The sequence below is a fragment of the Coloeus monedula genome (genome assembly GCF_965178545.1).
Source record: "Coloeus monedula genome assembly, chromosome: 6".
NCBI classification, from domain to species: domain Eukaryota; kingdom Metazoa; phylum Chordata; class Aves; order Passeriformes; family Corvidae; genus Coloeus; species Coloeus monedula.
Genome location: NC_138786.1, coordinates 52,436,126 through 52,459,194, shown reverse-complemented (window position 1 = coordinate 52,459,194; position 23,069 = coordinate 52,436,126). Strand labels below are relative to the sequence as shown.

The window sequence follows — 23,069 nt, the reverse complement described above, 5'->3', positions numbered from 1 at the left end:
AGAAGTGGATGTTAAGGAGTTCCTGGCTGTCTTGCCTCTACTAAAAAAAGGAGATGGCGCAGGATTGGAGGCAGGGTACTCAGCTGCAGTCAGTTCAGAGTTGTTTCTGTGTACTCAGTCTGCCAAACAGTACCGTCCATGTTGTATGTGAAGTGGGTTGTCAGTCCTTCAGACCCCCTTGAGTTAATAGTTAATGGTTTGAGTTGTCTGTTGTGCCACTGCTGTCTCATTAACGAAGAACAATTTTTGCAGGTAGAAGGTACAGAAAAAGGGACCGCACAGTTAAATTCCATTGCACCAGAAGGAGTCATTCCACTTTGCTTCCGCTGCATGAATCCCCTAATAGTCTGGAACAGTGCTTTCTTGTGTATATTGGCAGAAAGTAAATAAAAATTGCTGACATAAAGAATTAAGCAAGAATATTACTTAGATTTATTAAGTTTCAATCCGGTAGTACCTTTTTTTAATATTAAGATTCATTCTATTAGATTTTGCAAAGTAGAATTATCTTTCTGTTAGAGAGGTCATATAACAACACAGGTTTGTGAACATTATTCCTAGTGCTTCATGAATTGGGCTGTTTGAATATTCCAGAGCATGCCTCTGTAGTTATAAACTGTTGTTACAAAGTAAAATAATCTTTGGTTTTGTCTCCTGTCCTGTACAGTGAACTGGCTTCCCTCATTAGGTTAGGCAGCATATGTCCAATGGAAAAAGTGAATTCTTGTTTCCCTGTAGATCACTAGGATCCTCCATTCTGAATTCTTTATTTTACTTAGCTTTAGGGCAGTTAAAGCCTCAGCAGCTCCACAGAGAGGAGTTTCTCTTCAAGGCTGCTGCTTCAAAGGATTTCCAGAGCTGGGAAAGGGACAGTAACCAGCAAATGCTGACAGATCTTCGTGCTTCTGGCCCTGAATGTATGTGTGTTTGTGTTTTTGTACACCTACACATTGGCCTGAAACCATCAAGTAGCATCCACTAAGGCTCATAACGAAATCTCCCCATGTTAATGAGTACAGTGGAAAGAGGGAAGAATCTGCAAAGAAGAGGAGGAAAAAAATTGTTTGGTCAAAAGCAACTAACCCTTGGGGTTTATGTTCAAAGGAATGAAAGTTAACAAGGTGGAAGCTTGAAGTGGTTTTGGCTTTAACTGTTTCAAGCACCCTTAATGTTTTTGGGGGCTGTGAGGGGAGTGGAGTGATGGCCTCAATATAATCTGAACACTAGGGTATGATGGTTTCCTGGGGTAGAAGCAGAGCTGTCTCCACTTCAATGGGTATATAAGAGGTTTCTGAGAATACTGAAATCTGATTTAGTGATATTGATGCAGTGATTGCCCATAACTTTGCCTTGGACTTGTGAGTACTTGAAATAGTCTTCACAGAAGTCCAACCATTTCTTTGTCTACAAATTCAGGAAACCAACAAAAACAAGGATTTTTTTAAAAAAACATTTTTTTAGCTATGAATTACAGTGGAATAGTGGATGGATGTGATGATCAGTGTATCTCAGCTTGGAGGTGGTGTCTTTTTAAAAAAAAAACTAGCTTTGATCCCATCTAGTGATTAAAGTAATTTTTTCTTTCTTGGATTATACAAGGGTTAATAGCACAAAGGAATATACTGGTCAATATGACTTCACATAAAAATACATCAGCTCTTTTCAAGGCATCTAGTAGTGTAGATGTGAACACAAATTTAAGACTATGTAAACTTTAATTTTTCCTTCTACTCAGACATTGTGTTGTGTGTTACAGTAATTGGACTTGTTCTTTGCATCACTTGGTAAACAAGCAAATATTAAGCCAATTTTAATGGAAATTCACCATCAAGATTAGGAGCTCTGATAAATGAGCTTTAGCTTTTTGTGATTGAATAGGGAAAAGGGTTACTGTCTCCAGAAGTCTGGCCACTCTTTGATGGGAGGTGAATGCCCCTAGGCCGGAAAGCAGAAGTGAAGGTTGTGATGGCTTTTTAGCTGGAAGGGCACCCACCTATTTTACACCGCAGCCTTCATGCCATTCAAATGAAACAAGCCCTCAAAAATGGGAGTCCTTTAGCATCTACTTTCTGGGACTTGAGAATCATTACCTTGTGATATCCATCTAAAAGTGTGATGGAGAAATTAATAACCCAGAGGCCCCTATGGCACATCAGGAGTGTTGCTTGTTTGTGAGGCATTAAACATGAGACATGAACCCCTGGATATTTTACTGCTTCACTGAAAGAGAAACAGTGTTTGGAAGTGTCCTTTTATTTTTTAAATTTTTTTTCTTCTCCCCCCCGCCCCCCCTTCCTGTGATTGCCATACTGAGTAACTGTCTTCTAGTCTGATAGTGTTTTAGGTGACTAGAATAACAGTCTGTCTCTTTCCACAGTGGCTGCAGACAATCTGGCAGCAATCACTGTTACTTTTTAATATTTCTGGTTATTTTGAGATATCCTCCAACTGTCTCAAAGAAGGCTTGGAACACTGAAGGGGAAAAAACCGTTTCTTTATTCATTTTTTTTTTTTTTAGGAATAGCAGCATCAGGAGGAAAATGAAATTCAGCATGCCACTATTTGTTTTTGCAGTGGTCATCACCCTGATTGCCAGCTCTGACAATATTTTCACAGAAAGGGTAACGAAATAGATGGTATTTGTTCTTTATAATAACTCTTTCAGTAGAATGTCAGGACCTGCATCTAAATGAATATATTCACATTTTCATGTTCCCATTTTTTATTTAAAGCTTCCCCTCCCAACTTTCTGAAACTACTTCATACAGACTTGGTAAGTTAAAATTAGGGTTCATGTAGTGGATAATGTCACATTTGAAAGCTAATCTGTAGAGACCTAGCTGCGTGAACCTGTAAAAGCTAGATCTGATTTTTTTTACGTATTAAGTGTTTGTTTAGTTTAAATATGTCTGTATCTTTTTTGAGCCGTCTGAGCAATTTGCATGCTACACAGCAGTCATCTTCTATACTTTATTAAATATCTGTCAATTATAAATATCAAGGTTTTACATTAATGTCAAGATAGTACATCAAAAATTCATGGAATATGTGACTTTTTTCAAGGGTATTTAATACTTAATGCATTTGTGTCATTTTTCTTTCTAGATATATTGACAGGTTTTATTAAGTGTTTGTTAGGGAGATCTCATTTTTACCAAGGGACTATAAAGAGAAGCTGCATACTAAATCAAATTTTTAATCAGAATATTGTTCTTTTTTGTGTGTCTTCAGATTCTTGTAATCTATAGGGTTTTTAAGTTACATAGTGAAATAGACCAAGTCAGAAATCTAACATGATCGAATATACTGACGTATCTTAACTTTAAAAGAGCTACTAGAATATTGTACCATGGAATGTTGTAAATATGGTAATTACATATGCTGGGATGTTATTCTGCCCTGTGTCTTTTAAAGACCATATATTTTGTCCCTTATTGTAATTTACTATTGGTTTTATGGGAATTATGTCTGGATGGTGTCCACATAGGGGCAATCCCGAAGTTTCACAGATTTACAAATGGGGAGGGTGGCAGAGCGTTTGGTGGCATCCAGGATCTTTTCCCCATGGGCTGCGTGTTCAAGTTGGCTATTACAGGGGGACTGCTTGTGTGAAATGAGCCATTGATCTCCCTGCAATCCACTGATCTAATACACGTTTCCTACAGAGAGGACAATGACAACGTGTATATATCTTGCATCCTGTGGTTATTTGCTCCAAGTTCGGGTCGAGGCTGTTGGCTGGTGCTCCCGGAATGGAGTGTGGGCTGGAACTGGGGCGCAGCGGCTGTAGCAGTCGCTTTTTGTCTGTTGAGCCCCTGCAATGTATGCGATGCCTGTTTACTTCCAGTGCATTTTGACCATGGTCATTATTACCCTTGGAAAAACAGCATGTTCCGCTAAAAGCTGCTTGCTGTTTGAGGGGCAGGAGGAAAGCAGAAGAGAGCAGAGGCGACAGACAGGGGTGCTAACGTTCCCGGGGCCTTCCCCCTGCCATGAACAGGTCGGACCGCCCTGGGCCGGGGGCGCTTGCTCACACTGCAGGTGCGCTGTTCCGCACGGGGTTTGGGGCCGCTGCAGGCGGTCGGTTTCGTGCGCCTGCCCCGCGGGCCGGGCGGGAGGAGCGCGGAGCGGGCGCGGCGCTGGCGGCGGAGCGGAGCAGTGCGCGGCGGCGCCGGCAGGGGGCAGTGCTGGCCCGCGCGGCCCGCGGTGTGGGGGCCCGGCCCGGGCTGGAGCGGGGCTGAGCGCCCGGGCACGGGCATGGGCCGCGGGGAGCGGCACCCACAGGGTCCGGGGCATAAATGCGAAACGCCGGCTGTAAACTTGAGGCGCACAGTGAGACCCGACTCTTCACACCGATCGCCACGGGCCGGAGGGAAACGCGGTCGTGCTGTAAAGGGAAACGGAGGGGCTGATACTCGCAGTGTTGGTGTTGTCTTTCCCTGCTTAATTTATCGAGCTTCTGCAAAATAGATTAATAATAGGAGTAATAAGAGTTGAAAATAGAGTGTCATAAATGAAAACTATAGGGAGGTTTTTGTTTGTAATAATTATTTCCAGCTGAATGCTGAGTTTCTGCATTCATTTCTGGACTCGGGTCTGGACTGTCCTGCAGGGAAGGTGCCGCCTGAAATGTCTTGGCTCGGGTCTCAGTCCTGGGTTTGTGCTGAGTGTTTTTGTGAGAAGAAACAACTGTACAGCGTGTTGCTACAGTTAAATTCGAAGGGATTTGTTATACAATGACCGTGTCATCGATGTGAGTGAAAATCATATGGAAACGTAGAGTGCTGTAAAAAAGAAAAAAAAAAATTAAAAGTGAGGGGAGGGGCAGGAGCCACTGGAATTGTTAACTTCAGTCGTGTTCCGGAGAAAGCCCATCGCAAGGGTTAACCGGAGGGGCTGAGGCAGAGCAGCCACCTGGGACCTCACACCCAATTGGCAGTCTTTTGTAATATATAATTTGCCTAAAATTGCGCGCTGAGCACAAGCTTTTGTTTTCTAATTGATTTACGGTTTGAGCCACTTTTACCTCATCCCCTACTGTCCTGCACACAGTGCCAGCAAGTACATTACAGTGAGAAATGATAAATTACCACGCACTTGTGATGCTAATGCATCAAGAGTAAAAAACTGCGTACTACATGGAGCTTCATGCATTAAGAGCGTCGCAAAGATAGAGCTATGCAAAAAATCATTTGTATATTCGGAAATAACCGTTTGATCATTTGCTTCAATTCATCTCAGAGACCTAATTGAACCAGAAGATTAAAATTTATGCTGCTATGGCTTTCCATTTGTGAATTGGAACAAAGTTCTAAAGAAAACGTGTGAATGTGGGTTTAAAGCTACCTGTATTTTCAAGACTTTAAATAAGTTAATTAATCAGAAAAATAACTGTTATCAGAGCTTCTTAAAGCCTTTAGAAATTAAATGTTTGCTTGTTAATGAGAACTGCAGTATGCATTCACAAATGACACGGCTCCACTTTTAGATAGGAGAGTGTGTAGATGGGCTAATGTAGATACTGTCTAATTGGTGTTTGTCACCGAAGCCGTTTAAATATTTTATAATCTGTTTTTGTTTCAGAGGTGTAGTGCAACTTTACTGAATAACACTGTTACAGGTAACAAGGAAGAATTGAAAATCTTGTATAATATTCCTTGCATTTGTGAAATATCTCACTGATATCCCAGAGGAGAGGAAAATATGGAAGTTGGTGAAAGCTAATGTACGCTTATTGTCTGATTTCTTTCCCCCACTGTGCATCGAGGGCTGGATTGTGTTTTACCTTCACATACTCAGTCCACCTTAAATTTTATTTTTTTTTTTGTACAATGTCTGTGGGTTCCAGTCTTGAAATATGAAGAAACAGATTTATGGCGGCTGCTGGGCACAACAAATTAAGTTGACAGTGATGTATGAGAGCATAATAGCATGATGATCCCTCTGTAGCGCGGCTGGACGCCTCCTGCTTCATTTGGCTCTTGTTAGGATCTGTTAGGCAGCTAAATAATGAAATTCTGCTGACTGATTTCTGATTTCTCTTTTCTTCCTCTTTTCACCTTTTTATGCAACTTATATTTTGCAGACCCATCCTAATGCCAGCAAACTGCCCTTAAAGGATTCTTTCACTTATGACGACTACAGGTTGGTCTGTCTTTAAATTTTTTTTTTCTTTGTTTCTTTTCTTTTTTTACTATGGTAAACTATGGGGCCCTGGAATTCCTCATTGTTGGGAAAGCCTTATCGTTACTGAAACGTTAATTGTAAGATTTGATACTAATACACTATCTTAATGAAGAAGAAAGTGAAATAAATATGCAGATTTTAATTGTTACAAAGGAATAGTCATTCATTATAAGCAGTTAGTTTAGCCAACTGGCACACATAGTCAGATTACTAAGGTAATTCCTTGTTTCTTAAGAAAATAATTCAGTTGATGTGGCAGGACTTTTAGGGTTTGGGGAAATTTTTTTCATTTCTTTCTTTTTTTTTTCATAAAAGGCTCTACCAGCACATACTAGTAAAAGTTAGTATCTAGAGCTGCTGCTGAACAGGAGAGCTGGAGAATGGAAGTTGCACACATGAAACATGAGTGTCACTTGGAGGTGCTATAAGGGGTGACAGAATTAAGATAAAAAGAATAACAGTTAAGATAATGACAGCTTTAATTCTGTTACATGGTTAAGATAGCACAAATAAAAGACATTCATGAGGGATTTTTTAGCCTAGTTGTACTTGTGGGTAAGTCTATGAAAGTGGGATTTCCAAAGCATGCCTCCTTCATTTAAAGGGTCACTGGGAAGCACACCAACTTACATGTGAAGTGGTCCAAAATTTTAAAGACAAATTGCAGCAATTAACAAGAAGCATATTGTTACTCTGTTTCAAGCAGTGTTTGTATGTCAGAATTATCCACAATTTAACTTTTTTTTAGAAATTAGGTAGATTTCAGTTTGCCACTGTCTTTGTTAGCAGTCTAGTCCTTCTGAAGAAATCCTTCAGAAAGTCTAATTCTGTATACTAAGTGCATGTTAATAGTAGAATCTGTGGGAATTCAAATTATTTTGACCTTCTCCTAGTGGCATCATTTTTTCCCCTCAAAAAACTCCACAACACATATATGTATTAAAGCCAGAATATAATGAAACTAAGATTCGTTTTTCCCACTGGTGTTTAGTATTAATTTTTGTCAGGTATAAAATAAAAAATGAAGTTCTAGAGACTACTGAAATTCTAAGCTTTTCTAAAGATTTTTATGTCTGAAAGGGTAGCTTGCATTTCATTTACTTATCCTGACTTAGAAGGGTTTTGAATGATGTCCATGTGCAAAAGAACTATGTGATACTCTCTTCATGGTTTTTACCTGGATATCTGTTTGGAATGTTGTGGCTTTTTTTTCCCCCCTCTCAATTCTATTAAGCAGAAAATTTAGCAATACTGGCCTAAGCCAAAAGCTTGCAGATTGATGAGAAACACTTACCCAAAAGATCATGCATGTGTCAGGTGGTTGCACTGTTTTCCAGTTCATGCAGGACATAAGCTTTTTAGAGAGTGAGAGGGAAAATAACATCCTGGGTCTTACAAGAGTTTGCATGAGAGCTCCTGCTGCCCAGCAGGAAAACCTGCAGGAGCAGGTGACCCTGGGTTTGGGATGCGTAGTGTGAGATACATATGCAGGGAAGGGCTGGGGAAGCAGAAGGTTACATAGGGAGTGGATCCTGCTTGAGGAATGGAGCCAATGGACAGTGTGAAGATTCTCTTGCAAAGAGAGGAGGGATCTCAGTCCTGGTTTGGGATTTGTTCTGTGTGCATGTCCCAGAAACCTGGGAGCTGCTGCTTCTCCTGGAAGTGGTATTGCCTTCTGCTGTTCCTATAGTCAGTGTGATCTTTAAGGAAACTGCATTTGGAAACTCCCAGTCTAAATGATGGCTTCAGGTGGGACTATGGCCTATCATACTTTAATGCTTTGAACATTGACCATCTTGTGTTTTTAACTTTTGCAGATGGGCAGTTTCCTCTGTTATGACACGGCAGAACCAGATTCCAACAGAAGATGGTTCCAGAGTTACACTGGCTCTAATACCTTTATGGGACATGTGTAATCATACTAATGGATTGGTAAGGATTTATTCAGTGTTGGTGAAAGACTTTAGGGCTTAAGTATTACACCTTTCAACTACTGTGGAACAGTTAAGTAACACTTTCCATTATGCTTCTTAACACAGGTATGTTATCTTCCCAAGAGACCCTAAAAAACTAATATGTGAAAGAAAGGTTTGTCAGTTTCTCAAATATCTTATGATAGCTTTTCAGGGAGAGCTTTCTTCATCTAGAGGACACTTTACAAGTGATTGGATACTTGTGTAAAGTTATGTCTTATGTGCATATAATGTACTTTTAAAAGTTTTCATTTACATGAAATGTTTTGTTCAGACAAGTCTGAATAGTCTCCTGACATGGAGCTTTGTTTCTCATGGGCTGATAAAGATGCACAGCACTGGACAGATTTGTTCTGAGACCAGAAAGCGGGCACTGATGGAGGTTGCCTCTTGTAGCTACCACTAGGGAAAGTGGTTAGAGATTTGCAACTAAGAAATACTGCCTGCTCTCCTAACCGTGCCCAAAGAGCCTTGTTATAGAGACAGCAACAACAAGAACAAAGCCTAGTTCAACAAAAACAGTACATCTGTTACTACATCAAAGAAACAAAATGCAAAAATACTACTTTAGGGCATATTAAACATTTAAAAGGTGACATATGTATATAGAAAGTCAGACCTGCTGACACTTTGGCTTACGTGCGCTCGTTCAGGGGATGATTTCTGATTTCATTAACAGACTAGCTAATGCTGAGATGAGGAAATGGAAACCCAGAGAGGCTGGTTTTTCAGTGTTACTTAGTCATACTCATGTATGCTTCAAAAGTCATACCCCCTACTTGTGTTTCCAGTAGATAATATTATTTATTGTCAGCGCTGGGTATGACCATACTATTCAAGTGATCTGATTCTTTTGTGGGAGGGTTGACCTGAGTGTTAGGACAGCAGTATGTGTTAGTGCTGTTGGTATAAAAAACATCTATTTTAAATGAACAAACTGTAAAGCAAGTTGTTTTTCACTTGACATTTAGCTAATTTAGTGTTACTATGACTGTATCAATTACAGCACGGTAGGCTAGGCTACGAAGTTGCAAGTGTTTGGGGTTTATTATTTATTTATTTTTCCTTATTTCAAGGTGATTACGTGTTGTTCTTTAACAGTGATTCTTGCCTTTCCCTATTTGTTATGCAATCTCACAGCTTTGATTTAGCAATAAAGTTCATATGAGAGTCTCCAGTATAAAGAAAATTGCTTAAAATTCAGAAATGTGTATTTTTGTAATATAAGTCATAGCTGCAAGCATCAGTACTTCCTGTACCCTTTTCCTGCTGGGCATCTCTTTCAGATGCTTTCGCAGAGACTTGTCTGTATTCATTAGACAACTCTTAATGAATGCCTTCAAAGTTGGGATTAGAGTAAAGAGGAAGAGAATCAAGGTTCTGTGAGGGGAAAATTTAAGTAGCGTATATTAAAAGAGCAGCTATTTATGTTGTTTTACTCATTCAAACTTCTATTTAAATTGATAAAGTAATTTTTATTTTTATTATGCTGTTTAGCAATGGGTTTGATATGGAGCCAACCTCTGGAGCCAAACCTCCTAATGCAGTAGTATATCAGGATTGGAAACACTTTTTTATGCTGAAGTATATCCTAAAGGGCAAAGGCGGTTGTGCTGAACTTAAATATTTTGTATATATGTAAAGGTTTCGGTCATTTATTTCATATTTCTACAGAAAGTAATTTAAATGGATATAAATTCAGGAAGGATAGAAAACTGTAATATTAGTAATGGGCTAAGAAAAGCTACTATAAAGCTATTTCTGTTGTGTGCTAGTTGCCTTGTACTATTAGAAATGGAGGGGGGGTGACTGCTAAGATAACTGTAAGCTGCCTGCACTGTAGTTTGTATTATTGTAGAGTGAGATCAGGGTGGGTTCTGCTCTAATCATAGCACAATCCCTTTAAAATACATGAAGGGAATTGTTACTCCTTGCAGGAAAGTAAGAAACAAAAGATGGCATTGAGTGCACCCCTGTCTAGTTTATTCCAAATGTAGTGCTAAAATGCTTCTCAAGTCAGTCAGCTACCATATATATCCCTGTTCTTGCTTTATTCCACAGGACCCCTTTCCATGAGCTAGATAATAAAATGCTCTTTGGATTTTAACTGGAGCAAGGTCCATCCAGCTTTTTCTTGCTTCTGACACTATTAATTAGATCAACCTGCCTCTAAAAACTATTTCAAAATGGTTGTCTTCATGCATTTCTCATTGTTATTCTTTAGTGGGATTGTATTTTGACAGTCAGAGGTTGATTACCAGTTCTGACAGAGCTTTGAATAAGCTACATTCTGCCTGTTGGGCTGGGTCCATCCTTAATCACTGACCAAGCAGACTATTGCATGCTTTATACAAAACTTGAAATTCATGTATCAGTCTGCTTCAGAAATAAAACTGAAGGGATGCAATTTGTCAGCTATCATGTGGGAAGAGAAGTAAACACCCTGTTAATTCTCTTATGTGACTGCTATTAAAAGAAAGAGGAAATAGGAGTCTAGCACTCCATTATGCTTTATAGAAAAGTCTTTCAGAAGTGCTGCTCAGTTTTGTGTGTTGTTTTGGGGTTTTTTTTTAAGCAAAAATAAAAAATTAAAAGAAGGATCAGTACTCTAGTGAGGCATGCTTAAGCTGACAGAATCCTCCTCTTAAAATACTGGAATTTCCCCAGTCTGTGAAAGCATCCTGTTCCACCAGCTTTTCTAGGGATTGGTGTGGACTTTTCACATTCAGAACTATTTCATTGAGTTTACACACTAAGAAAATTTCAGGACAGGTCAAGAGTTCCTTTTTTTTTGGATGAAAGGTACAATTTTTTAGAAGATGACTCTATTTGAACTAGGAAGGTAGATTTGTCATCCACTAGCATTCAGGGTAGGATAACTTTCTAAACCCAAGATCTTAATTTAAATTGTGTGGTTCACATTAGAGAATGCAGAGGAATTTCCGTGTTCGAGTACTGCAGCCTGTGTTTCTCAGTAGGCTGTGTTGCATGGCTCTCGTGTTCTTTACTGATCTCTACATGCCACAAACCCGCTAATAGACCTGCAGTGGTGGCATCTGCACAGGGAGGTTTCTGCAAGTGTCTACAGGGCCAGGCTGCCTGTTCTTGGGCCTGATATTTTGGATTTGCTCCATTAGAAAGCACTGTTTCAGCTGTTTTCAACAAATGCACATTTAATGATGCAAGCAGTGCAAAACCTATTAATGTATAAGCCGTCAACCAAGCTTTTGAAATAATCTGAGGAATTCTGTCTTTGGACACGCTGCATCCAAGATGAGAATCAGGGTATACTGCAACTCATGTCAGTCAGCTTACAAAAAAATATGTTTTCATTTTCAAAGGCTGAGAGAGAATCTTTGGCTTCTTTTAGGTTTTTCCTTAGGCCCAGAACATGTTTTTCCATAAGTTACCTCTGTCAGTACTGAACTCAGACTACCTCCCATAAAAGTTGCTTTCTGATTTTTCAGCAGCTTATGTTCCATCCTGTGGCTGCATCTCTGGTAATACTATTCAAGAACATGCTGTTTGTCACTTGGTAAAAATATTACATTTTTAGGATAGCTTTACTTTAGTGTGACCCCGTTACAGTTTAGTAATTGTTTTTGGGGAAGTACAGGTTTGTCAAGAGAGTTTATCATCTTCCATTGCCTGCTACCATCACAAAAATCCTTTTAGCATTTTAAGAGTATTACTTAACTTTTAGATAAGGGGATTATTTTCAAGTAAATTATAATTCTCTGAAGATTGTATCCCCTAAAGATCCACAGTTATCTAATCCTTTTTCATTGAGAAATCAAAAATGTGTTGGCAGTTGAAGGATAAAGCACAGCATATAGAGCTGTCAGTGCTGTGCTCCCTTGGGCCTCATGGGAGTGACTGAAAGCTCTAGAACTTTATAACAAACTGCTGGCTTTAGCATGGCACTTTTTCTGTTGTCTATGGAAGGTACTTTCCTCAGAGCCTTCTGTTCCCTTCAGGTAGGTTATTTCCTCTGTTAGATTTCTTTATTGTAAAAATTTTTTTAAAAAGAGATTGCTCAGGAATTGGAGAGTGATCACTATCAGCTATATTCTATTGTGCTGAGAAAGAAATGTATGCAATTCCTATTGTTAATGTTTATTTCCAATAGGAAAATTTGTCAGTGGTGGGAGAGAGAAATATAAAATGCTAAAGGTGCTTTTGTCACTCTTTTCCTGGATAGATCACTACAGGCTACAATTTAGAAGATGACCGGTGTGAATGTGTAGCACTTCAAGATTTCAAGGCTGGAGAACAGGTAGTGTGAAGAGTTATCTACATTATTGTTGTTTCATAAAGTTCTGTGGACTCTTGGTGACTCGCTAGAAAATTTTAATAACAGTGGTGTGGATTAAACCCTGCTACATTTGAATTTTATTACACTGTGCTAATTTTGAGTGAAAATGCTACCAAACTAAATACATGTACATTTTTCAGAATATTTTCTATCACTTGGTAGACCCCAACTGGAGGAGAGTTTTATTCCTCGTATTTTAGAGAACTAGTTGAAATATTTAATCATTGGTAAGTGTCTATACACAGTCACCAAGTTTGGTATTTTGGAAGAGCTTAGTAACAGGCTATACCCAAAGGACCAAAGATAAATATTTTTTAGTTATGTCTACAGTAGTAGATTGTAGAGTCTTTTTTAACAGTGGTGTTTGTTGGCTTATGTTTCTTGTTAGTCTTCATTCATATAAAAGAGGTGAAATACAGTACAGTTGCCAGTCATTTTAACCCATGCTGCTGTCATTGCAATGTTTAGTGGAAATGAGAAAGGCCCTAAAAACATACTCCCTCCCTTTCACACAGGCATGCATGCTTTTACTTCTTCATCCTGAGACTGCAGGAGAGTCTTGCAAAGATGCATGGAACAGTTCAGAATCCAGTATTTTGATCAGAACTTCTCAAAACCAAAATGGAGTGTCCAAACTAGTGATGCATGAAGGCAGTGTTTCCAGGAGTGTAGGAATCCCCTGTGCTGTGTCAGCAGCCAGCCTAAACCCTCAAGTGGAGCAGCACTCCTTTACTGACTACTGCCTGTGGAAGTGCAGTCAGCATGGCCAGACAAAGCCTTTGTCTAGGAAACATCCTGAAATGTTTTGTAACTCAGCCTCTGAGTTATTACTTTTACTGTATTATTTTGCCAGTCTTACAATTGATAATATTTTGATTTTAATTTTTCTTACGTATCGTTATCTTTTTTTAATGAAGAAGTGTCTGAAATTTTTTCTTTTTTGAGTACATCTTTCCAGAAGTGTATTTGTCCTCATTGCTATGCTGGGGTTTACAGTGATTGTATATTTTTGCTCTCAGAATTTGTTATGGTAGTCAAATATTTTCTGTTTTTTCCAATAGTGGTGTGATGAGTTAAAAGGGGTCCACAGTTTTTCCAGAAGTGATCCAATTTATAATTTTCCACAGCTGGCAATGGATGTGTCATATAGCTGTTCTGGTTGCTCTCTCCATTTCAATTATAGAGGGTTCCTATATTTCAATTTTATTTTAGTAGTTTCACTTTGTCTGCTATTTATCAGGATTTTTAAAAATTTCTGTGCAAACTTTAACTGTTAGTGACATCTTTAAAGCACTGTAATTATATAATGCTTCAGTCCTTTAATATACCATGCAGATGTTATTTCTTACAGTTTCAGCAGGAAGAGTGTATGATCCATGCTTTTACTACTAAAAAGTGTGACGCAGTGGAAGTCCACAGAGTCTGTCAAACACTGGCCTGAAATAAAGCAATTCTCATTCTGTTTAATTAGATTTTTTGTAGAGCAGTCTTGGGGTGTAAGAGCATACTGTGTAATGTACACGATATGTGACTTTTAGTTTATGAGATCTATCACAGTAGTTTTAAAACTTGAGAGGGTGAGCAACTCTCTTCTTACCCACTGCCTTAATATATGTAGGCAGGTCACCTGTTCATCATGAGAGTGTGATATAGTACGATGTTTACTATAATTCAATATCATATTTAAGCATTTAGTGCTTAGGATAAATAGTCCTAATATAAAATTGAAGACAAAGAAAGTAAATGGCATCATTGCTGTTACTGAGCCCTTTAGGGAGCACTGTGTCTGTCAGCTAGAGAGGAATGGAAGCTTGCAGGCATCCAGAGCATGGCTGTACACTGAGGTTCTGAAGGGAATTCTGTAACTGCTGGAACTTTTTTTTCTGATTGACAATTCTGTTATCAAACACAAATGGGAAAATATCCTCTTGATGTGGGAGAATACAATTGCTACTCTGACCTCTAGTCCCATGCATTTCATACAGCTGAGCCCTGAATTAAATACATTCCGCAGGTTATATTTAGGAGCTTCTTTTGAAATGTGAATTAAAGTAACTATATGCTTTATATAAAAGAGTTCAGAGTAAAACAAAAATAAATACTGGCTCAATACAGCTCAGATCTCTGTATGATGTACTGTAGTATATCCATATCTTAAGATAACATTAAAATGAAAGCAAAGTTGATCTATCAGCAGTATAGTTTTGAGTGGACATTTGGTTGGGAAAAATGACTCCAGAAACACAATTTCTTTTAATGGGCCCTCCTTGTCTCTATTTTTTTTAGCCTTTAAAAAGCCTTTGAAAGCTTATTTCCATATGCTGGTACTTTATGACAGTGTGAGAAACCAAAATGTTTTTATTTTAAAGTACAGAACAAGAATTTCTTCTCGCCTTTCAAAGTCTCTGTTACATGGATACATTTACATCTACCTCTAAAGTGTAATTGCCACGTTATATACAGCATTTGAGTCAATACCGGAAAACAAAGCATGTTTCTTCATATAACTAAATATACCTTGTACTCAGAATAGTAATTCTTTTGGAAAATAACTTTCAAATTATGTCAGTTTTTTGAGCTGATCTTAAGCTTTTTTCCTGTCCCTTCATTTCTCTTTTCATCCTTCTAGATTTACATTTTTTATGGCACTCGGTCAAACGCTGAATTTGTGATCCACAGTGGTTTTTTCTTTGATAATAATTCACATGACAGAGTGAAAATAAAGCTTGGCGTGAGTAAAAGTGACAGGCTGTATGCTATGAAGGCAGAGGTCTTAGCTCGTGCTGGTATCCCAACGTAAGTAAAACACAATGCCATGGGTTTTTAAAAATATTTCCAAAGTATATAGTGTCCAGTAGAGCATATATGAAGCTCTTCTGTGATAGTTTTCTAGGTGTAATATTGCTCCTGTTTGTATAGCAAATTAAAGTTATTGTAATAATATTTACAGAAGTTCTCTGAGCTATATTATCATCTAATTTGAACCATATATAAAGAAAAAAGCCTTTGCTTTAATAAGCATTTGAACAAAAACAGAGCAAGGATTAATTTGAAGCAATCTGTGGGTTTTCTTTCTTTCCTATCCCTTGCAGACATACTACAATGCTCAGTATGTGAATCACAGCATTTTCCTTTAGTCTTTTCAGTCCAGAGGGTACTATTAGGAGCAGCAGACATGAAACATTGCATTTTCATGAATTTATTATGAAAGCTGTATAAAATAATTTTAAGTGTAAAATTGTACAGATAATTGTTCTTTTCAGATACAGGTTAGGGAAGCTTTTCAGTTTGAGCTAATAGTACCTAAGTATTTTAAAGTTACTTTTGTAGCAGTACACTTTTATGTTGAAATGAGTTCAAAGATACAACAATTGAACTTGCATTTACTGTTGTTTGATTGTTTCTTTTATTAGTTCAAGTGTTTTTGCCTTGCACTCCACTGAGCCTGCAATCTCTGCCCAGCTCTTGGCTTTCCTTCGAGTGTTTTGTATGAGTGAAGGTAGGATGTTTTATGAAGATAACCTAATTTATGATTGTCTTGTTGTGGGGATTTTTGATTGGTTTTCTTGTTAATGCAGGAATGTGATAGACATTTTATATAAACATTAAGATAGAAGATCAGAAAAGTTGAGGAATTTAAGTTAAAAAGGAATCTGTAAGCTACTGAGAACCTGAATCTTTGGCCATATCATCTGAGGGAATATTTCAGTAACTCTGAGAGCATGAGATGATGCAATTTTTTATTTCTTTTAATCTCCCAGACTCTTGTGAGTGAGTGAGCTTTGGAGTTTGACCTGTAGTTCTTAGGTTTCAAAATAGTTTGCAGAACAAGATCATGTAAGGGGTTTAGGGGTTTACATGCTTAAAATCACAGCATTTTAGCTGTCACTGTGGAATTGTTTAAGTATGAAATTGGAATATTCTGTACTGTATACAGAGGAAATATGGAAGAGACGTTTCAAAGTTAAGTGTTTTCATTATTTTGGTAATTGGTAATATAAAACAAAGTTCTGTATTTGCAGACTGTCTTTCTAGTGTTTCTCTTCTGTTATTTTTTTTTTGTGGGGCAAAATACCTGTGCATTTAATAAATATACACCTTATTTGTGCATGTGAAACTTCTCATTAAATGTTCATAATAGCTTCTTGCTGGTTAGATGCAGTTTTGAAGGTTATGGATGTGGCAGTTTGTCATAACAGTGAGAGAATTCCCTTACAGTTAGGAATACTGTGCAGACGATGTGGATTTTTTTGTGCCAGTAGGAACACTGAAGTAGTTGAGTTTTTGCATGTGGTCTATTTGCTTTCTTTAATAAAAACAGTGTAACTTAGTGTCATGCCTTCACTTCCTCCTGTCATCCATCTTTTAGCACTTACTAAGAAATTAGAACATACCAGAATAGTTGAGTTGGAGTGGACCTACAACTACCATCTATTCCAACTGCTTGATACTTCTGGGAAGTAAATTCAAGGGAAGAAAATTTTAGGATGCTGATGAGGGAGTTAATTTTGGCTTGGAGAGGAAAATAGAGCTAGTGAATGTTTTAATTGCATGTATCTGGTATATGATTGTGCTCAGTTTATTTATGTCTTAAATACTGTTTAAGAAAACTTTTTTGAGAAACCACATGGAAGCTCTCAGTGAAATTCGTGATAACTGCTTTGCCGTAGTCAAATTTATTAATTAAAAGTTTAACAAAAAAAATTACGTAATATCAAGGAGCTGATTAAATGCTTTCTGCTCTGTTTCTGCTCAAACTCTGTGACCACCTGTAGGAAGTTTCTGCTACTGAAAAAGATTACCAAAACAATAGGAAAAATAATTCCACTGCTATTTGCACACTCTCTGGCCTATTCCTTTTTTTTTTCAAAAAGTTCACTGAACTCTTTAAAAATTTACTCCCTTTTGTTTATGAATGATTTTACAAAGCATTCTGTTTCACCGTCACAGATTTACGCTGTGTATGAGAGGCTGTGATATCTAAAGTATCTTTATTTCCAAGTGGAGAGAAGGCCCATTTTCTGCTGACCTCAAGACTTCCAGTTGTCTCTTTCAGGCAAATCCTAGAAATAAGCAGCATATCTGATAATTCTTATTTGAGGAGAGGGTTATTTTTTGTTAGCTGCTCAAAGATATACGATTGAAAATAAATCTTTCTGCAGTTTGTCAACTGACAAAGTGAATGATGAGATTGTTTTTTAACAGATTGGTTTTATACTTATTGCAGAAGAGCTGAAGGAGCACTTGATAGGTGAGCATGCGATTGACAAAATTTTCACTCTGGGGAACACTGAATTTCCTGTTAGCTGGGACAATGAAGTTAAACTTTGGACATTCCTGGAAGCCAGAGCATCCCTTCTTTTGAAAACCTATAAAACAACTGTGGAGGTAATATTATCATTATGTGTAATTTAAATGTCTGAATTCTTCTGTGTGTTGTGATGGTAGCAAAAGATACTTTGTCCTTCATCTTGTCTTTGCAAACTTCAATCTGAATGTTAGTACATAATTCATTCTGTACTTTTTAAGTGTAGAAACAGTTCTGCATTGTCTAAGGAAAATCAAATAAGATTTCAAAAAAGAAAATTTTGTTAATGTAATTTTGTTAATGTATTTTTCCTTTGATTCTCCAAGTAGAGACTACCTGCTTTTTTCTCTGCAAATAAAACGGGGAATCAGTTTCAACTTGTTGTCTATTAGTTGCATTCTCCAGACTGCAAAGAAATGTGCTCCTATTGCAAATGTATAAGTGAACCTACATGCTGCATATATTTGTGAAATAACCTGATTTTGCTTGTCATGCAGACTGATTTATGTGCAGAAATGCTGGGCTTTTTTATGATTTCATGACAAATTTCACTGGGACTCCTTGCAGACACCCTCATGTCCATAGTGTTGGGTGTTACTAACAGACTTGCTTTTTCTTTTCTAACAGGTTGATAAGTCCTTCCTGGAGACTCATGACCTCACTCCACATGCGGTCATGGCCATCAAATTGCGCTTAGGTGAAAAAGAGATCCTGGAGAAGGCAGTGAAGAGCGCAGCTGCCAGCAGAGAGTATTATACCAAACAAATAGCAGATGGAGCTCCGCTTCCGAAGTATGAAGAGAACAATATTGCCTTGTTGGAGAACACTGTGGCAGACTCTAAACTCCCTATTGTCTTGAGAAACCTAGAAGATGTGGAAGAGCAAGGGGACTTAAAGATTGATGAAGCCATTGATGCTGAAGTCACAGAGAATGGGTTTGTAAATGGTGAAAACTCTTTATTTAATGGGACCAAATCAGAAAGTGAAAATCTTAGTAAAGAGAAAAGCAACAGAGGGACTGAAGATGCCAAAGAATCTTCTTCAGAAAGTACTGATGAGGTTAAAGAATAGTCCTAAAATTTTACTTTCTTGTGAAACTAAACTAGCTGAAGTTTATGAAGAGTGCATTTATGTTGGTGTGTTTCTTTGTTAACATTTCTCTTTCTGCAGAGAAAAATGGTTTTGCTGCTTTATATAAAAATGAATTTTTAAGTTATTTAAAAGATTTAGCATCCCTTTTCAATTAAGATTGCCATCTTGCTTTCAGGCAAAAACTGGGGAAAGAGGTGCCTTTGGAAGATTTTGCAGCCCTTTGTTGAACCAAATGTATTTTCTTCCTGAGGAAGAATTAAGCTCTTCTATCTGCTGTGCGTTTGTTGTTCTGTCACTCTGACTACCGAAATTAAAAGCTTGCTCTGCCTCCTGCCAAGAAAAGCAGAAGGCAGGACTGACTCGGTATTCAGCATGAAGGTAGGGGAGCAGTACAGCAGAAAACTGAATGAGAGGATAAGAAACTTGGGAGACTGGGGGAAAACCTGTTTAAAATCAGGTGTGCCAGTCCAGAAAAAGGTAAGGTGGCAACCTTATGATTGGTAGTTTTAAATGTCAATGAGAATCCAAATTGTATACACTTAAAGTGATCTCTGAAGATTTCAGTTTACTGTCTTTTGTTTACTGTATAAAATATCTTTCTTCTTCAGTCAGAGTTAGGCTGCTACAATACAATGTTCACGAACTTTTAAAGGCTGACTACTTTTTATTTCCAGGCAGTAGTTTTTATTTACAAGATTGGCAGAGCTACTGGAGATTTTGAAAGCAGATAGGCCAAGCCACAGCTTTAAACTGATCAAAGTGAGGTTGCTTCCCAGCTTTTTCAGGTTTTCACAACTAGCTAGAGATTTTCAAAGCTACACTTTTGACTAAATCATTATTAAAAGGAAAATATTATTAATATTCCTGTCTGCTACTCCTTCATTTCTGTGTTGTTGAATGTAACATTGAATGTCACATGGTTACCTGATCTTACTCAACTTTGTCTTTTGGTTAAGGTATTAATTGATCCTGCTTCGTCAAAGGAAGTGGCAAGCAGGCTTATGTATTCTTGGCCCAAGTCCAAACCACAGCCAAGTCTGCAGTACTTTTTGCCATTTAGATTGTGTCTTCATCTGATGCACATTTCTTGGGGTACCTCCACAAGTTAAGCAGGTCTACTGTCACCAGCAGTTTTGGTCACCCTCATAGTACGTGTTTTAACTTCTAGGTGGAAACAATACAATCCTAGCACTGTGCAATATCAGAGTAAGGGTAATTCCATGGCTTGACCTTGAAATTACCGGGGTATTAGGAGGAGAGGAGGACAGGATATTTTTATTTTGTGGATCAATTGAGAGGAGTATAAAGTGATTTAATTCTGTTCTCAGTATTAAGGACTTTGTCTTTTACTTTTGTATCCTTAAGTTCATGATAATGGATAGAATGGAAAGCTTGGACAGTTGTTTAAAGCTCAGTAGAGGTTGCAAACTGCTCATATAAGATCAGTTGCAGTAAAATGTCTTTTGACACATTCATAGTTTTATTAGACTTTGCTTCTTTTATACTGCAACCTGGAAAATGTGTTTTTGCATCAATCTTTGGTGCAATACACATTTAAGTAGTGACTTTCAGGTTGTTGTAGAATTCTGGTGTTCAGCTAGTATCAGTGTGGGGAAAATAGAAAAAATAGTTTTTTAAAGAATATTTCACTAAGAATGGCACGTTGCCATTGCACCTTGGATATTGCTTCATCACTAACAAGATGCTGGACCAGTATTTTTGTAACTATATGCTGCCTTTGGTAGAATGTTATGAATTGTTGTCTTGACTATTTAAATGTCATACAAGAGTCATTACATTTTGGGTTTTATTTGGACCAATACTCCATTTCTGTTTCTGCCACTTACATTGCACAACATTGTACTAGATACTATGATGCAATTCTGAAACTAGCCTTCCCTGAAAATTATAACTGTAATTCAGAATTTAAATGCTTGGATTCAATCTGATACACTGTATTTTGTTCCAGTGTTTGCTAATATCTATGGCTTAGCAAAGCCTGTGGTCACCACAGGACAGAATGTGTGGGTTTTCTTGAATAAAATATAGTTCTACCATGTCTTCACTAGTGAGTGTATTATACAAACAAAACCTCTACCTGCTACTGACTGCTGTATCTTTTGGGGTCTGTGGGGAGAGGAATATCTGTCCAGGTGTACAGAAAAAGATCAAAGGACAAATAGCTGGGGAAAAAAAAAAAGGGATTCTAGTAAAAGAAAGGGAAAGTGTTCTATTGAGTGCATGGTCAAATTCTTACTCTTCATCTGTTAGTGTTATTTAGAAAAATATGTTACACACAATAAAAATAGTGAGTAATCTAATTTTGTAATTTGCATTTTTCCTCTGTGCATGTAATAGTCCTTTCAGAAGCACTAACCTAAAACTTAAGCTTTTGAAAACTGAGGTGGAAACAAAAAAAATTGGCACTGATGAGCCCTTATTACCATCTGTCATGAAAACAGACCTTTCAAAGCATTTTAAAGTTAACTTTCTTCATAATGTTTGGTTAAGAGGCTGTTCACACTAATCCCAGGCTAAATGCCAAATCTTGCTTCTGTTTAGCTATCTAAAGTATTCCTGTAAGAAAGACATCACTTGCATTTCTCGGACTATTCTCCAAAAGCAAAACAGGGGAAAAAAAGCCTTTTGAATTTTACATGAACCTACCTACTGATGAATCATTTCCCTAACAACCTGTAACTAGTTTGGGTCTGTGCCATGAGGTGATGTCCATATTTCCTTGTTGATAAAGTCAAATATACAAAATTGAGCAACAACCACCAGCCTGAGAAATGTTTTTAAAGTGTAAATGCAACAGTAGCTTAAGTGCTGTCATGAGTGAAGGAGAAATGAGAGCCTTCTGACTGGGGAGGGTGAGATGGTTTTTGTTCTTGGCTAGGATAAGTATTCTTTGCCTCATACATCATTATAAGGTGATATGTGCAGAAAATCTGTGCAACTCAACAGTAACTGCCTTCTTAAGGCTGATTTGCCTTTAGAGAGAAATGATCATCATGGAGTTATGAAACTCATATGATTCAAAAGTATTCTGGGAGATTTAGGTTACAAAATCTTCTCTAGTTCACATGTTTAAAAACAGTATGTTGTATCTACTGCTGTCCCTTCTATCTCCCTTGTTTTATAGAAAGGCGTGTGAAGTAATTATGAAACATCATTTGAAGTATTTCAGTCAGACAAGTGAAAGGTGCTCCCAAAATCTGCTCCTCTTTCCTGATTTTATGGACTGAAAGTCAGTCCAGCTATTGCTTGTACTCTGTTCCAAACAGGAGTCTTCAGTAAAAACGTTGCCCTACCAAATTTATCTGATGAAGCAATACCCATCCCTCTTCCTCTAGAAGATTTTTAACTGATCCTTGTTGAAGTCAGGTATGACCACATGATTTTCACGTAATTACCATCTATATTTAATATTCTATTGTGTTTCCTTCTTTGCATGCACTGCATGCTGTGCAAAGTACAGCACATAAATTGGTGACTCACGGTTAGAAGAGCTTTCTTAGCATTTTGCGGGTTCTATGTCTATTTCCTAACAAATGCCACAAGTTTGGAAACCATGTGGAGGATTTTTCAGTTAAAATTAAAAAAAAAAAACCCTCAGTCCATAATTAAGAAAAAAGAAAACCACAAATGGTCCTGGTTTCTGGAGCTGGTGTAATTTTTAATCTTGGAAGATTAAGTTAGATCGGAGCTGGGCAAGTGAACAACAGTTAAGTTTGTCTGGGAGGCAAGGGTTGCTGTTATGAAGAATAGGAAGTTCAGGAATTATTTCAGTGAGTGTTCAAAATCATCTCCAATTAGTTCTGTAATTACTGTGAAATTTTAGAATTAGTCTAGGGCTTCACTATCCCTAGGAACAGGTGAACACAAAGGGATCACAACCTGTTGTAATGTGTTGAACTGGCAGCGAAGAGCAGATGTAAGTGGCTGCTGCCTTGTTGTTGGTGCAGTGCTGGGGTAACCTCAGGAAGCCTGGGTTGGAGTCACAATTGTCCATTAACTGCTCCTCTGCCACTGTGGGGCACCTGCTCAGTACTAGGGATTAGGGAAATGCTTTACAAATCCAGCATGGAAGGACTGGATAAAGCCACAGAGAGCCGTATGGGGATAGGAGAAAGTGTTGTATTCAGATCGGTCACCTGAAACAATGTGTCTAGAATTAGGGACCTGCATCCAC

The 23,069-nt window shown here is 37.9% G+C and overlaps 1 protein-coding gene across 2 annotated transcripts in view; it reads left to right on the top strand.

The window, feature by feature from the left end:
* Positions 1 to 20,933, top strand: part of SETD3 (SET domain containing 3, actin N3(tau)-histidine methyltransferase) — a 62,199-nt gene extending 41,266 nt beyond the window's left edge. For both annotated transcript variants that reach the window (XM_082282744.1, XM_082282743.1), the window contains exons 7-13: positions 6,086 to 6,144; positions 8,004 to 8,118; positions 12,361 to 12,435; positions 15,104 to 15,270; positions 15,888 to 15,973; positions 17,702 to 17,862; positions 18,410 to 20,933. In XM_082282744.1, the coding sequence (XP_082138870.1) occupies positions 6,086 to 6,144; positions 8,004 to 8,118; positions 12,361 to 12,435; positions 15,104 to 15,270; positions 15,888 to 15,973; positions 17,702 to 17,862; positions 18,410 to 18,853 (1,107 nt within the window). In that variant the 3' untranslated portion in view covers positions 18,854 to 20,933. The remainder of the gene's footprint in view (positions 1 to 6,085; positions 6,145 to 8,003; positions 8,119 to 12,360; positions 12,436 to 15,103; positions 15,271 to 15,887; positions 15,974 to 17,701; positions 17,863 to 18,409) is intronic.
* The last annotated feature ends 2,136 nt before the right edge of the window (positions 20,934 to 23,069 follow it).